The sequence below is a fragment of the Canis lupus genome, chromosome 11, assembly GCF_048164855.1.
Source record: "Canis lupus baileyi chromosome 11, mCanLup2.hap1, whole genome shotgun sequence".
Taxonomy (NCBI): Eukaryota; Metazoa; Chordata; class Mammalia; order Carnivora; family Canidae; genus Canis; species Canis lupus.
In genome coordinates this window covers 13,593,533-13,610,109 of record NC_132848.1, presented here as the reverse complement: position 1 = coordinate 13,610,109, position 16,577 = coordinate 13,593,533, and the positions used below count along the sequence as shown (strand labels likewise).

At 38.0% G+C, this 16,577-nt stretch overlaps 1 protein-coding gene and 1 long non-coding RNA gene across 9 annotated transcripts in view; one reads left to right on the top strand and one right to left on the bottom strand.

The window, feature by feature from the left end:
• Positions 1–16,577, bottom strand: part of FRS2 (fibroblast growth factor receptor substrate 2) — a 106,986-nt gene that overhangs the window by 4,663 nt on the left and 85,746 nt on the right. For 3 of the 8 annotated variants that reach the window (XM_072843235.1, XM_072843233.1, XM_072843237.1), the window contains 4 exons: positions 15,006–15,106; positions 7,552–7,646; positions 2,071–2,162; positions 649–835 (listed from right to left, as the gene is read on the bottom strand). In XM_072843235.1, the coding sequence (XP_072699336.1) occupies positions 649–835; positions 2,071–2,136 (253 nt within the window). In that variant the 5' untranslated portion in view covers positions 2,137–2,162; positions 7,552–7,646; positions 15,006–15,106. Of the gene's footprint in view, positions 1–648; positions 836–1,010; positions 1,332–2,070; positions 2,163–7,551; positions 7,647–15,005; positions 15,107–16,577 lie in introns of all 8 variants that reach the window. The other 5 variants (XM_072843234.1, XM_072843236.1, XM_072843238.1 and 2 more) reach the window with 4 other exon arrangements.
• The window catches only part of LOC140642529 (uncharacterized), a 41,800-nt gene that overhangs the window by 12,389 nt on the left and 12,834 nt on the right, over positions 1–16,577 (top strand). The window lies entirely within an intron of this gene.

The following is a 16,577-nucleotide window of genomic DNA, read 5'->3' as shown; positions in this document are numbered from 1 at the left end:
TCTCAACACTTACTTTGGTCTGCTGTTCAACAGCAGGGGGAGCCCAAATCACCATTAGCAAGGTGATCCTTTACAATTTGACAGTCCCCTGCTCCATGGTTTACAATCCTTACCTTTTTTAATTATTACAACAGTTCCGTAAAGTAGGGATTAGCATTCCTCTCTGATAGAGAAGATACCTGATGTTCTATAGAGAGCATGTAACTTGCCCCCGCCTTTCAAGCAGTAGGTAGCAAAAAGCCAAACCACTCTGTTTGAGTCCAAAGGTTAAGTGTTTTCCCCCAAAAAGTTGTAACAATAAAGATACAAAAAGCTTTAACAATAAAGAGTCCAAAGGTTAGGTTCTTTCCCCAAAAAGTTATAACAATACAGATACATACCCAATGTACTGGAGCTAATCATATACTGAAAAGCTTCAAGTTAATACTAGGAGTCAAAATTCTAGGCATAGAAAATGTACTTGATAAATGCCTGGTAAATGAATATACAGTTTACATATCTCTTTCTTAATGATCTACTAATTTGGGGATTTTTTTTTCTATCAGGAGAAAAGCAAAGTATTAATTTAAACGTCTGTGAAAAAACTGAAAGATCAGTTTTCAAATGTGCTAATGTTTGAAGGAAAAAAAAATTAAAGGCTCTACCTACCTTGTCCAGTTTGACATCTCCGGCCACTTTCAAAAGAAAAGAGATTTGAATCATAGCCATAGCGTCGCAGGCAGAGGTAGTGCCATTTTACCGAGTCACGTTTGCGAGTGTATAAAATCAGTTCTGTGTCTGTAAGTTCCATTATGCCAGAACCTAACTCATTCCCATCATCATCCACATTAATGACCTAAAAAAGAACGTTTAATTAGAGCTTACCTAATGTTCCCACTTGACAAACATACACGTAATTCACCAATTAGTAACATGCATTGTTGCTGATTTGGTTCAGTTATTCGCTCCTTTGTTAGTTCTTTCATCAACCAAGGTGTGTGTCAGGCTTGGACTATGCAGCAGTGTGATACCTGGTTCTGTCCACAAGAAGCTCACACTCCCAGTGAGGATGTAAGATATACAAATATGAAGTCAACAACATGAAGCTATACGTGAGCAATTGACGAATGGGTGCAATAGAGGCTGCAAGAGGCAGGTAGGGTGGCTGGAGAAGCCTGCACACGAGAAGAGGAGAGACTTTGGCTGAGCCCCCGGAGAGAACTGGTGGGGTCAGGGGTTGTAGGGCCTATCTGGAGATGCAGTGCTGCAGCAGCGATGAAGAAGGTATGTTTCAGAGACCAAGACGACTGGCACGGCGTTCACAGAAGGGGAGGCCTCGTACTGCTGAGTTTCTGCAAATGGCCAGAGACTATGAGGAGTAGGTAATACTTAGAACTGGGGCTGGCAGAGGGCTTTCCACATATTTTTCCCATTTAATCCTTGTAACAATCCTAAACCACAGGTAACCACTGTAGTGCACAAAACTGGAACAAACACATAGTGACAACACAACCTGCCCAAGGTCACAAAGCTACAAAGCAACAGGCTGTCGACTTACACCTAGTTCTGTGTGACCCAGAGGCTATGATTTATAATAATCTGAGGTCAGACTATGAGAGACACTAAATGGCTGTGGATAGGTAAGAAATGGAGCATCTGTGCTCTAGGCAACAGAACACCGGAAGTTTTAGAATGATGAAAGAGTAAGATTAATATGATGTCAACTGCAGGATGGATCACAAAGATGACTGACTCGAGGTACAGTTCAGCTAGGAAATTATCCAGGTATGAAGCAATGACTGGGAGGTGGTGACCAGATTGAAGAGGCACCTATAAAATGGCATTAAAAAAAAAAAATACTAGAACTATATGGCTAATTGGATATAGAGGACCAAAGGGAGAGCAAAAGAGGATTCCATTACGTCAGCAAGAACATATTGTCAACATTTGTTAAAACAAGAAAAGGCAGAGTGGACATAAAAAGAAATAGAAGTGTCTAGAGATAAAAGTGAGGAAGTATGATATATCATGTGAAGAAAAAGAACATCCAACTAGGCAGTGAGAGATATAAACTCAACCAGTTTTACTAACCTTAAACTTGTTCCGATGGTTATCTGGGACAGTGTCTTTATCTGGACAGCTACAACAGCTACCCATGGCTTCTTCAGAAGACCATGTGAGCGCTACATGAAAGATAATTTGGAAAAAATTATTAAATGTAGGATACAAAAACCATAAAACAGAAAAAGACTCTAGAAATCACCTAACACAAGTCCTGCATTATTTTGATGAGGAAAATTAGGCCCAAGAAGGTACAGGACTGAGCTAGATTTCACACATTCAGCTGGTAAATTTTGCTCAGTGACAAGGAAAATAATTTTGTGAGGTCGACGTCACAGAAATCTCAAATTTTCAGTTTAATTTGCAAAGGTCTGCCTATTTTTAGGTTATCTTTTAAAAGAACCAAACCAACTAAGGTCTCATTTCATATGTAGCACTATTTAAATAAAGTCATTCATAGAATTAATCCTTAATGATTTATCAGAAATTTCATGTCCCTCTCTTAATGCAGTTCCAAAGGGATGATGGACTTCAAGGCTGGAAGGCATTTTGATTCTTATTACTCCCTGTAGTGTATCCTTTATGTACCTCACCAAGCAAAATAAGACACAAAAACAAATTTGGAATAGTTCATTAGGAGAAAAAAACAACCCAACAATCAAGGAGTAACTTAATGTAGGGAATACTGGCAAAATGGATAGAGCGTGCCTGTCTAATCCCTCGTTCCCACACAAGTTTAGAGATAATAGGTCATAGGTGACAGTAAGTATTCAGGAAAACTCCACGTGAACAAACAAAGGAAAAATTCAAAACATCACTTACCAAAAAGGGAAGGAATCAGAATGAACGTGACAGTATTTGGAAAAGGGGAAGGGAAGGAGGGGCAAAAAGCTACTAAATATTAAAAACCATAAATCTGATAAAACTTGCCTAAAACTCTTCAGTGCTTCTTTGCTACCTCCAGGAAAAAATTCGAAGCTTGTCAGCATGGTGTGAGATTCTTCACAATCTCGAACCGGGCGGTAGATCTAGTCTGAATTCTCTGACTCTGCTTCAGGCCCTACCAAAACACTGGACGGTTCCCCCAGAGCAGCTTGTCCTCCCACACTGTCCCATGCCCCTCAAGATCCAAGGGTACAGCTCCTTCAGGGAAACCTCTCTGATTCCAAGCAACTGAGAGAGTTACACTTCTCATGTATCCCCCAAGGCACCCTGGGCTTCCCAGTACCACAGCATTCTTCACATTGTTTACTCAGTCGAAACTGTGATAGATCATCTGTTTATTCAACTATCATTCTCCCTCCACTGTAAGCTCCTTCTCAAGCAGGGACAGACCTCATTCAGCTCTGCATTCCCCAGGCCTAACATATTACCTTCCACACAGTAGGTGTTCTACGTCTCTTGGGAGCTGAATGAACTGAACTGTACTAAGCAAAGGGAAAGAATGCTGGCAGGTCTAAGTATTAAGCAGATGAAAAGGTATACTAGTGCACAAATCAAAAGAAGTGATAAATAAAATAGTAAAGTTAATTAAGATTCGTATTGCTAGTTCGCTCTGGGTAATGTGCCAGTTAAATAACATGGCATAAAGATGACTGAGTCACAGTAGGTACCTCTGAAGAGTCAGGAATCTAAAAGGAGAGACAGAGATGTACATAAATAACGTATTACGATTAATAAATGAAAATGAAAATATGAGAAGAGTTCTGTGGGCACAGAAAAGGGACCACATAACTTTCCGGGTTAGCAGGGCAGGAAGCTTTGCTGGAGCTGGTATTCAAAAAGGTGAAAAGAAACAGTGCACTGGGCCAAAAATAGAAGTAGATACTTGAGACAGATAAGAGTACAAAGAAAACAAAGACAAAGGTCAGGAAACATCAGGAAAGGTAGCACTGCATTCAGAAGGAAGTGGGGTGTCCGATATGACTGGAGTACAGGGTAGGCTGTGATACCAGCTGGGGCCAAACCACGTAAAGGGACCTGAACAATGAGGTAGCCATCTGGCACCCCAACTAACTTGGAAGCTAGATGGCATCCAGTGTCTTCACGGTCAGATGACATGACTCTACCATGGCATTTATCACATCCTATTGTAATACGTATTTGTCTCAACATTCACTTCACTATGATTTCCCTGAAGATAGGAACCTTCTCAATTTCCTAGGGCACAAAGCATACCACCTAATATACCCCATGGCCCATAAATGTTGTATTTAAAAAAATTAATACGTTGGAGATATTGCAGGTTTGCTTCCAGACCACTGCAAAAAAGCAAGTGTTGCAATAAAGTGAGTCAGATCAATTTTTTGGTTTCTCAGTGCATATAAAAGTGATGCTTACCAAGTCTAAGCAACAGCAATGTGTCTAACAAAACAATGTATGTACCTCAATTAAAAAATACTTTATTGCTAAAAATGCTAACCACCATCTAAGCTTTCAGTAAGTCATTATCACTGATCCCAGATCATCTTAACAAAATAGTAATGAAAAAGTTTAAAATATTGTGAGAATTACCAAAATGTGAAACAGAGACACAAAGTGAGCAAATGCTGTTGGAAAAACGGTGTTGACAGACTCGCTCAAAGCACAGTTGCCACAAACTTTCAATTTGTAAAAATCACAGTATTTGCAAAGCACAATAAAGCAAAGTGCAAGAAAACAAGGAATGTCTGAAAATACTTAATAAAATATGGGATGAGAAAGAGGCGAAAGAATATTTAAAACATTTTTTTAAGTAGAGGGACAAATGACAGAAACAAAGTCGTCTTGAAATTACACATCCATCTTCACCACTGACCTGCTCCTGAACATAAAGAGCTAAGTATAGCTTCTACCTCAAAAGCTGGTGCCTCAAAGGACTGTTCTTAAACTATTTCTCAAAAGGAGTACAGAATCAGTCTTCTTTTTCTGTTTTGTTTTAAAGATTTTTTTAAGTAATCTCTATACCCAACATGGGGCTTGAACTCACAACTCCGAGATCAAGAGCCACACACTCCACCAACTGAGCGGGCCAGGCACCCCTAGAAAATCATTCTTCTACTTGCCACCTTCACAGGCTACCTGTTAGGACAGCACCTCCTGTGTTGTCAGGGATATATGGATAGTGGTGCACCTACTTGAAAGCTGTCTGCACTGAATATTTCAATTCAGGGCAACAGCAATTAGTGAAAAGCCTAATATGTGACCCCAAAGCCTTGTTTGCCATACTAAAGGAGAATAAATTTTATCTTACACATGATGGAAAGCCAGGGAAGAATTTGAAGCAGAAAAGTGGAGGTGCTCGGGACTTCATTTTAAATACTTCCCCCGCAGAATAAATTTCAGTGGCAGTTCAGTGCAGAGAAGAAAAACCAGTTTGAGAAGATGGAAAAATGAAATATGCTACAGACCTAAAACCAGAATGGCAATAGTAGGAATAAAGTAAAAAAAGATGAATTTTTAAAACATTCAGGGAGACGAGTCAGCAGCATGGAGTAGTTGGCTAGGCAGACAGGAAGGAAGGGGCAATTTCCAGTGTGGCAGATGAAGGGTGCCAGTTCCATTGCCTGGGACAGAAAACACCATGGCAGTCTTCAAGTGTAAGTGATGGTGGTTATTTCAGTTTTAGACATGGTAAGTTGAGATTCTAGAGAACAACCAAATGGAGATATGCAAAGAGAGTAAAATACAAGAGCATGGATTTGAGGAAGGAGGGAAAATATTGATATACACTTGGTATTTGAAGCCATAAAACAGAAAACACTGCCCAAGGACAGCACAAAGCGGGGTCTACAGTTAAAATTCTGGGGAGTTTCAATTCCAATTCTAGGAAATGTGAAGTACTAGAGTAGAGGGAAGACGTGGAGGAGGAAAAAAATAACCAAAATCGTACCAACTGAAAAAAGAAAGTGTCAAGAAGGAGGGTGCCATTCATGGTGGAAGCAGACTGTTGGAGGCCGAAACCAAACTCAAGTGAACAAACAAAAGATAAGGAAGTAGGCCCCCAGAGAATGGAAACTGCTCTTTCAAGAACAGGTTCAGAAGGGAAAGGACAGAGTACTATGGTATAGACAGACATGGTTTCAAAAAGTTATTTGTTTTTAGATGACATAGATTTGTGTAGGTTGTGATCAGTAGGTCAAGAAAGATTAAAATTTTTAAGAAAAAACAAAAGGAAAAAAATGTGCTACATGATGGATTGAGACAGAAGGAGAGACTGGAGAAGAGGAATTGCAGGGCTCAGAATGAGAAGTTTGCCCCCAGAAGTAGGAATGCCCTGTCCTCTGACAAGAGATGGAAGAAAATAAAGATGGGTGGAACATAGTAGAGAAGCTAAAGCAGGTAACATCTGTCATCCTAAATTTCCTCTGTGAAATAGAAGGCAAGTTTGCAGAATGAGAACTTGTAGAAATGGTAGGATTATTCCCTGAGGGTCTTCTCAAGAAAGGTTGCAGGCTGATTAAGGAGGCTGCCCTGAGAGCTCAGCAGAGGCTAGAGAGGAAGATGATGCTGTTTTTGCAGCAGCACTCAGCAGTTCAGAGGGCAGATCGTTCAAGTGACCCAGGGTCAGAGGATAAGGGGACAAAGTAATTAAAGGACATTGGCAATATGGGGGTTTGAAGGGATGGATCATCAGGTCTGGTCAGGACAGAAATAAAGAGGAGAGGCCTGATGAAATGGAGGGAAATGAGGCAAAAAGGAACAGGAGGCCTCTGTAAGGTTGAATAATCGGTTTAGTAGGAACGAGAGACTGAAACAGCTGGAACAATGGGAAGCTGTGGTCAATCTTCCAGCACAGAAGGAGACTTTTTTTTTTTTTAAGATTTTATTTATTTATTCATGAGACAGAGAGAGAGAGAGAGGCAGAGACACAGGCAGAGGGAGAAGCAGGATCCATGAAGGGAGTCCTATGTGGAACTCGATCCTGGAACTCCGGGATCATGCCCTGGGCCAAAGGCAGGCGCTAAACTGCTGAGCCATCCTGGGGAACCCCAGAAGGAGACTTTTTAATGTGGTCTCATCCACATCACTGAATCCTCCTCCTGAACCACAAACTCCTAGGCAAGGGGAAAGGCAAGATACTAAATATTCTGCAGCTATGACCACCAGATTAGTATTTGAAGACCACCTCTGAGTTGTGTAAGACCTAATAACGTGCACTAATACTGTAAACACTTGAGAAACCATAGGCCTTCACCATCTTACCAACCGAATCCGTAACTCAGCACAAACATCACCATGCTCCCTCAGAAAGTGACACAGGGAAGTAACCGAGGGTACATGTGAGAACAGAAGGGAGCTGCTGTTTCGGAAGAGTAATACTGCAGCAAGTTGGCTGAATATTTTTAAATTCGTAAACACTGCCTTAGTTTAATTAAAGCCATATGTCCTTATTCTTTGAAGGTGACAGCAAGTCAGGAGGCAACATGATTGCATTCAAGAAAACCTAACTAAAAATCTCTTGTTTAAAAGAATATAATTTGTGAACTTAAAATTTTTTTATTTTTCCCCTATAGGTAAACCTCAACTTACCTAGATCTGGCCATTAATATTCTTAGCCTCTTCTGCAGCATCAGGAGTTTAATCATACTTCAAAATACCATGTTTTCTTTGTTTGCTGACTTAACCTAGAAACAAAAAAGACAAGAATTTCTTATTTCTCTTAAAACAAGGATTTTCCTTATGAGACTTTTGGTAGCACTGTTAGTTCAGTTAACCTATTTCAATAAACACAAAAATATAAGAAAACTTGATTAATATATAAGATTTATTATAAAAAGATTTATTTTAAGATGAATATGGCATGTAAAGGTTATCATTCACAGGTAAAAATGCTATAGTCTAAGTTCTATGATTCTTGGATATCAGAACCTTCAGAAGCCGTTGACTCTGGCTTCTCCACTAGAGCTACCACATGGGACAAATCACTTCGCTATCTCCTCAGCCAGAAAATGTAACGTCAGACTAAACCACCTCCGGAGTTCCTTTCCAGTTCTAATCTCACCCAGCAGCAGGCTAATTCTCCACCTCCAGTCACTTTTCTTAAACCTCACCATTGCTCCTCCCAAGAACAGACTCTCTAGAAGTCCACCTGTGGTCCCCTGCTAATCTACAAGACCCCTCCAGAACCAAATCAGGAGTCAGGCATCAGGAAACAGTTGATATAAATGAGCATGCCATACTGACACAGGATAATGATATACCTTATACCAATAAATTATAATCCAGGGTTTCAAGAGGTTTCCATATACTTTTGGAGAATTTCTGGCCAATCTATTCCCTTTTCACAACACAGAAAAAGTCAAAGTCAAAGATGGGCACTAACATTTACTGAGTAACTGCACTGTATCAGGTGTTGCGGTTTGCAAATAGTCCCGTTTTAATCTATGCGTTAACTAGAGTTAACAAACGACTGATATCCAAAATGAACATTTCCAAATCATGAACCCACAGGCAAACAAAATTTTCAATTCTGGACTTCAAACCAATACTAAATAAGCAGTCTGGCCAGGTGGTCCCTTGCACCCCTCAAAAGCTGCTGCTACACCCGATGCTAGAGTGAGCAGCAACCCAGTGCCTCTGCCTTAGCACACTTTTCCTTCCTCCAGAAGCTTAATATATATTATGCTTTGTCTTTGGCTCATAAAATAATCTAGCTGATTCCAACATAAAATTGTTTCTCTTCAATGAATACGTATTGTTTATTCATCTCTCTCTTCTGAGAGATGTTAGCTAGCCAGTTAACTCAGGAAAATCTCTCTTCCTCTTTTTATTCACTCCATTTATAAGCATCTCAAAACTCCCATCCTGGAATAGGTTTAATCATAGTAAATATTATTAAAAGACGTGAGAGTGATCCTTCCATAACCCTAAAACAAGGAGAAGTCCTAAGTTTTGAAATGAAACCTTAAAGAATCAGTGTACCAACCTACACAGCTCTTGAAAATATTAAAAAGCAATCAACAAAATCTCTGAAAACTTTTTATTGTCCCATCTTTAGACTTTTTCTCTTTTCCTAATTTTCTTTAAGTAAAAGACATAAAATTTACCATCCTACCTATTTTTAAGCACACAGTTCGGCTGTGTTTATTTATTCAAATACTGTGGTGCAATCACCATCCAGAACTTAATTTTACAAAATTGAAACTCTGTACCCATTAGCCGCCTCATTTCCCCTCCCAGCTAATCCTGGCAACCACCATTCTACTTTCTGTTTTTATGAGTTTGACTATTCTAGGTACCTCACTCATATAAATGGGATTATACAGTATTTACCTTTTTGTGCCTGCCTTATTTCACTAGGCATAATGTCTTTAAAGCTCATCCATGTTGTAACAGGTATCAAAATTTCCTCTTAAAAGTTGTACAGTTTTCCATTTATGTATGTGTGTGTATATGCACACACACACACACACCAAATTTTGCTTATCCATTCATCTACTGATGGACATTTATCCATCTTTTGGCTACTGTAATGATGCAGCTGTGAACATGAATATACAAATATCTCTTTGAGATCCTGCTTTCAATTCTCTTGAATATAGATCCAGAAATGATATTGCTGAACACATGGTTAATCCAATTTTTTTTTTTAGGAACTGCCATACTGTTTTACACAGCAGCTGCATCATTTATATTCCCATGAGCAGTGCACAAGAATTCAACTTTTCCACATTCTCACCAACATGCTTTCTGTTTTTGTTTGTTGGTATTCGCCATCATAATGGGTGTGAGGTGGTATCTTAATGTAGCTTTGATTTGCATTTCCCTAATAATTAATGATCTTGAGCATCTTTTCATGTGCTTATTAATCATTCATATATCTCCTTTGAGAAATGTCTATTCAAGTCCTTGGCCCATTTTTGAGTTGGGATATTCTTTTGTTTTGGACTTTGAGAAGTTCTCTATATATTCTGGATATTATCCCTTATCAAATATATGGTTCACAAATATTTTCTCCCAATCTGTGGGCTGCTATTTTCAGTCTGTTGAATAGTGTTTTTTAATGTACAGAAATTTTTATTTTTTGTAAAGTCCAATCTGTCTATTTTTTATTTGTTGCCTAGGCTTCTGGTGTCATACCCAGGAAAGCACTGCCAAATCCAAAGTTGTGAAGCTTCTGTTTAATGTTTTCTTGTAGAAACTGTATTGTTTTACATGTTATATTTAGGTCTTTGATCCATTTTGAGTTAATTTTTATGTGTTAGAGGAGGTTCCAAGTTCATTCTTTCACATATGGATATCCAGTTTCCCCAGCACCATTTGTTACAAATATTGCCCTTTCACCATTGAATGGAATTGGCACTTGTGTCAAAATTTAGTTGACCACATATGTGAGGGTTTGTTTCTGGATTCTCTATTCTTCTATTCCACTGGCCTGTAAGCCTGTCTTTATGCCAGTACCATACTGTTTTGATTACTGTGGCTTTGTAGTAAATTTTGAAATCTGGAAGTGTGAGTCATCTAGTTTTGCTATTCTTTTTTTGTTTTGGAAAAAAAAATGTTTTGGCTTTTAGGGGTTCTCTTGAGATTCTACATAAATTTTAGGATAGGTTTCTCTATTTTTGAAAAAAACATCATTGGGATTTTGATAGGGGTTGCATTGAATCTGCAGAGCTCTTTGAATAGCACCAACGTTTTAACAATATTACATCTAATCCATGAACATGGCGTGCATTTAGTTATGTCTTCTTTAATTTCTTTCAGCAACGTTTTGCAGATTTTATTGTACAAGTCTTTCACCCCTTGGTTAACTTAAGTCCTACAAAGTATTTTATTCTTTGTGATGCTACTGTAAATGGAACAGTTTTTTGTAATCTGCTTTCAGTTATTCATTGTTAGTGGAGAGAAGTGTAACTAATTTTTGCATACTGACTTTGTAAACTACTACTTTGATGAATTCGTTTACTAGTTTAAAAAAAATTTTTTTGTAGAATCTTTCAGTACATATAAGATCGTATCACCTGCAAACAGATAATTTTACTTCTTCCTTTACAGTGTGGATGCCTTTTATTTCTCTTTCTTGCCTAGCTGCTCTGGCTGGAACTTCCAGTACTATGTTGAGTAAAAGTAATGAAAGCGGCATCCTTGCCTTTTTCCAATCCTAGAGGAAAAGCTTTCAGTCTTTCACTACTGAGTGTGATCACTGTGGATTTTTCATAGATGGCTTTAATTATGTTGAGACAGTTTTCTTCTATTCCTCGTCTTTTTAATGTTCCTATGACAAAAAAATATTGAATTTTGTCAAATGCCTTTTCTGCATCAACTGAGATCATGTGGAGTTTTTCCTTCATTTCATGAATGTGGTGTATTACATTGCTTGACTTTTCTATGTTGTACCACCCTTGCATTCCAAAAATAAATCCCGCTTTGTCATGGTATATAATCTTTTTAATATGTGGCTGGATTTGCTTTGCTGGTATTTTACTGAGGATGTTTGCGTCAAAATTCATAAGAGATATTAGGGAACATCTGGCTGGCTCAGTCAGTGGAGCATGTGGCTCAATCTCGGCTGTTAATAAGTTTGAGCCCCATGTGGGTGTAGAGATTACTTAAAAATAAAATATTACCAAAAAATAAGGAATATTGGTCTGTAGCTTTTTTTCTTTTTAGATTTCATTTATTTATTAGACAGAGAAAGAGAGAACAAGCAGGCAGTGTGGTAGAGGGAGAGGGAGAAACAGTCTTCCCACCGAGCAGGGCTCGATCCCAGGCCCCTGGGACCATGACCTAAACTAAAGACAGAGTTAATATTACTTAGAGTGCAAAGAGCTCCTTGGATGTTTATATTTGCGTCTTTCATCAAATTTGGGAAATTGGGATATTTCTTCAAAAACTCTCTGCTCCTTTCTTACTTCTCCTCCTAGCACTCCAATAGTATGTATGTTGTTCCACTTCACTGTGTCCCCCAGGTCTCTCAGACTGTTCATTTTTCTTCAGTCTGTTTTCTTTCTATTCCTCATTTTTTCATTTTAGTTATTGTACTTTTCAGCTCCAGAATTTCTATTCAATTTCTCTTTATTGTTTTCCACGTTTTCCTTTAGTTCTCTGAGCATCTTTAAGACCACTCTTCTCATCTTTCTGTAATATGTCATCATCAGGATTTTTTGAGGGGCAATTTCTGTTTATTTTAATGGACCATACTTTCTTATTTGTCTGTTTTATGATTTTTTTGTTATAAATGGACATTTTAATCTAAGAATACAATCAATCTCGCAGATTCTCTCCTCCTTCTTCCCTTTGTTGTTTTTTGTCACTATTTTAATTTTTTTTTTAATTGTTGTAGGCTGTCTCTGTGTTAACAGTCTGACATGTAAACATAAGGTCTTGTCTTTTCAGATCTTCCCTAGGTCTTTTCCTGGGGATATGTGGTCACCTCTGAATTTTCCCTGTATATGCAGTTGTTTTTGAATGTTGTAGTCCTTAATGTCTGCTTCCCAAAAGGGGAAAAAGAGAAAAATGAATGGGGCAGAAGAAGGTGCTAGCCCTTTAGGTGTTCTAGAAGTCACTTTAGATGGAGAGAAGGGATTTGCAACAGTGGGGGAAGGTACAACAATGGGTGGCTACCACTTCTTGTGTGCACCTCTGTGATCAGAAGTAGCAATCAGTAACCCAAGCACAAATCCCTGACATTCGGAAAGACGATCTTTTTTTGCCTATCTTGGCTCTCTAAGGCTAGCTGTGTGTAAGCTGCACAGGGCTGGGAGGAAAAGATGGGTAGCTGTTCCAAGAGCTGAGATTGATTGAAATTAATCACAATTTGTGTCCAGGCCTTCTGGTAGATGCAAGTCTTCAATAAGTCTAGAGTACCAAACAGTCATGCAAGATTCTGCCCAGGCAGTTGTTGCCTAGGTGGGGAGACGGATTACTGATACTTCCTATTCCCCTATACTTTATGAGTATCAATATATATTCAGTTTTATCATTTTAATTTCTTGATTATCAGCACTGCCAAAGTACTATGAAGTTTCTTCTAGCTTCTACTGTTTTTCAATGCATATATTCAGCATGTCAGTTGTATCAGAGATTGAAAGACTTTATGCGCCTCACTCAAAAGGATGCTTTCTATACAAAAACTCATTCTGAATTCCAGATACCTGATATATCACAGCACTCCTAGAATGAACATAATCCAGTGGACCATTGGTGTCCTGCATTTGACTCTGAAACATGAATGTGTTAGAGACTATCCATGACTTCTTAACTGTCTTTGGTTTCTCCCCATTAGCAGAAGGCGGATTTGGAGGTAATGAGAGGAAAGAGGTAGTTATAGACATTGTATGGAGTTATAATTTTGTTGTAACATGGATGTTACTTTGTAAAATAGGCATCCTATATCAGATCAACCACTACTCCATAATCCAGAAGAATACAATGATTTACCAGGAAAATTATCAAGAAGCTAAAAATTATACTAAATATTATCTATTAACATCTTATTTTTCAATAGCAAGCTGGTTTTAAAGCCTTCACTGTACACTAGACATAGATTCAGTTGGATTATGTCAATCTGTAAAACCACCTATGTGGTAGGTACTATCGTTATTTCTGTGTTCCAAATGAGGAAACCAAGGCTTGAAGAAATTAGGTCACTTTCCCAAGGTCAACAGCTGATCAGAGGAAGAGCTGAATTAAATCCAAATCTGACTCCAAAGCCCAAGCTCTTATTAATTAATATATATAAAAAGCTTAAAACAGTGCCTTGTAAATAGTAAGCAATTAGTAAATGTTAGCCACTGAAATAATAACAATAATTTATCTTAAAACAATGTTTTAGATGGCGGTCAGTCAACCTTTCTGTGCCTAAATGCCCTCATTTACAAGATTAGGATACCTAGAGTTCACAGAGTTATGGTAAAAACCAAATAAATTCTAGTTATCAAAACATTTAGAAAAATATATAGCATTTAAGAAGACAAGGAATTATTATATCACCGCTACAGGTAAAATCCTGTCTCTTGTATTACAAAGGAGCCTTTTGCACTATAAGCACAGAAGCCTAAAACTTAAGCACTATCCTCATAACAAGAGTTACATTAATAAATTTAGTAAAGCTGTCTTAAATTATTCCAATATGATTCTTGCAGAATGACAAGCAAAGAGAACACTGAACTCTATTCATGAGTGTGATTATAAATTTGGTGCTTAGGAAGGTATATTTGCTCTTTCAGTTCACTAGCACTGAGGGTGAACTTGGCTCCTACTACAGTAGTTCTGTTCAAATGTAGTCAGGACAGAATCTCTATAGTTAGAAGCACAGCAATGTAACTCTAAATTTGGGGCCCAGCTCACTGCCACATTCAATCACATTAAAACAATCAGGAGAATGACATTTAAAAACCTTGTTCTTTTAGGTCAATGGTCTGACTGGCTATTGGTATGTGTTCGTTTTCTGCTTATTCTTAGCATTGCTAAGGATTTTGTATTATGTATATTATCCTGAAGAAGAATCTTTTTTTAAAAGATTTTATTTATTTATTAGAGACACACACACACAGAGAGGCAGAGACACAGGCAGAGGGAGAAGCAGGCTCCATGCAGGGAGCCCGACATGGGACTCGATCCCTGGTTTCTAGGATCACACCCTGGGCTGAAGGCGGCGCTAAACCGCTGAGCCACCTGGGCTGCCCTATCCTGAGGAAGAATTAAGAAACAAACAAAAAACAAGCTAAGAGAAGAGATTTCTCTGTATAGTCTGCTAGTCACCAAAACCAGAGCCTTTTCTGTGTAGAGTAACCTGCAATATTGTTTCGTGTTAGCTGAAAATCTGAACCAAACACAAACACACAAAACCAAAAAAGTACCCAACTATCTTTTAAGCATCTATCCATGAATATGGTAGTATCTGCATATTTCTAAGTAGATGTTTCTTCCTTAAGGTTTCTTCTTTTACTAGGGACTATGTTGGTGAGTCACTTTGCAATTCATAACCATCTAACCACCACCCTCCTTTTTAAACTCTTCAAAAAATCAATTACATTACTTACACACTTCAATATCTGGTACTTTATTTTCTGGAAACTCTTTATGTCTAATCTAAATTCCTGGTACTGCAATTTAAACCAGATTCCTCTCATTTCTGTTTTCTCTGTAAGAGATAAGTAAAACCAGCATGATCAAGAAAAATTAAGCACATACTTATGTATATTTAAACTGTTATCAATTCATTTTCCTGTGGATAAATCTAAAATATTAGCAAAGTAACATTTCCTTATTTCAGATATAGCCATTTTACTTAAGACAGCAAAAATTACTTAGTACATAACAATGATTTGTAAAGTTATCAATATTGAGAGAATAAAAGAATAAAAAATTGAGTTCATTCACTTCTCCATCTTCACACTGAAGTATTCAACAAGCATATTCTGAGCACCAACTCTCTTTGCCAGGCACTGAGTTAATTGCTAGAAATAAGAAACACACATATTCCCTGATATCAAGGAATTTACTGTTTAGTGAGAGAGGCAGACAAGAAAATGAAAACATGATTGGGTTACAAGCCCAAAGGCCAGTGTAATCAGAACATCTATTTCACAGCAGAAGGAAAGACAAATGACAGGAAGCCTCCTGAGAAAGGTAACCTCTAAGTCAAGTCCTAAAAGACTGAGGGGAGTTTGCGAGGGCAAGGGCAACCCAGATCAAGAAGAGTACATGCAAAAGCACAGAAGCATAAAAGGACATGGCCTGCTCCAGACACAGCAAGTAATTCCTTACAGCTGGAATGCAGTGTATGCATGGGAAAATATTAAGAGATAGGTAGGAAGACAGGATCATGCCATTTCATGAAGGGGTAGTTTGCACTTCCACAGTTCCCATTCTCCCCTATAATCTTAAAGATGACACTAATGTCTTACCACAATACTGTCCTATAGAGGAAAAGAATCTAGGATCCATACAAGGAGAACTTTTAATTCCTAAGAATACAATTAATGGTATTTTACAGTCTATGATGCCCAAAGCCTAACCTATCAGTCACAGCACCTATCTATAAACATAAGCATTCTCCCAACAGCCTTTGGACCTGCCTGCAATGTGTGTCACTAACGGATGCTGATCTAAATCTCAGCTACTCCTTCCAGACCTAAAAAAAAGTTACCCACTTTAACCTCATATTTCACATTGAATTTGAAGAAATTCCTTTCAATCATACATTTTGGCTTTAAGAATGAAATGAAATAATCTATATAGCTATATCTTTACCATTTATCTACCTATCAACAATTATATGTGTGCACTTAGCAAATACTCAGAAAATGGTACTGAAATGCCTTGCTAAAAATAAAACAAGAGAAATTAAAATGGAGGATGATATAAAACACCACTCTATCTTAATTATACTGGTCATAATTCAATCCTGGAGTCATCTATAACCTTGAAATATACTTGTACCTAGAAACACTGGTGATGAAATTTATACAATTAAGTCTGAGTGTCCATATCTCTGACCTAAGAAATAAAAAGACAACTACAGATGTGCAAACTCAGCAGATGAGTCACTCTGCCTTAGCTAACTCAATAATGTAATTAGCCCCAATGGGCAACAATCCCAACACCTTCAA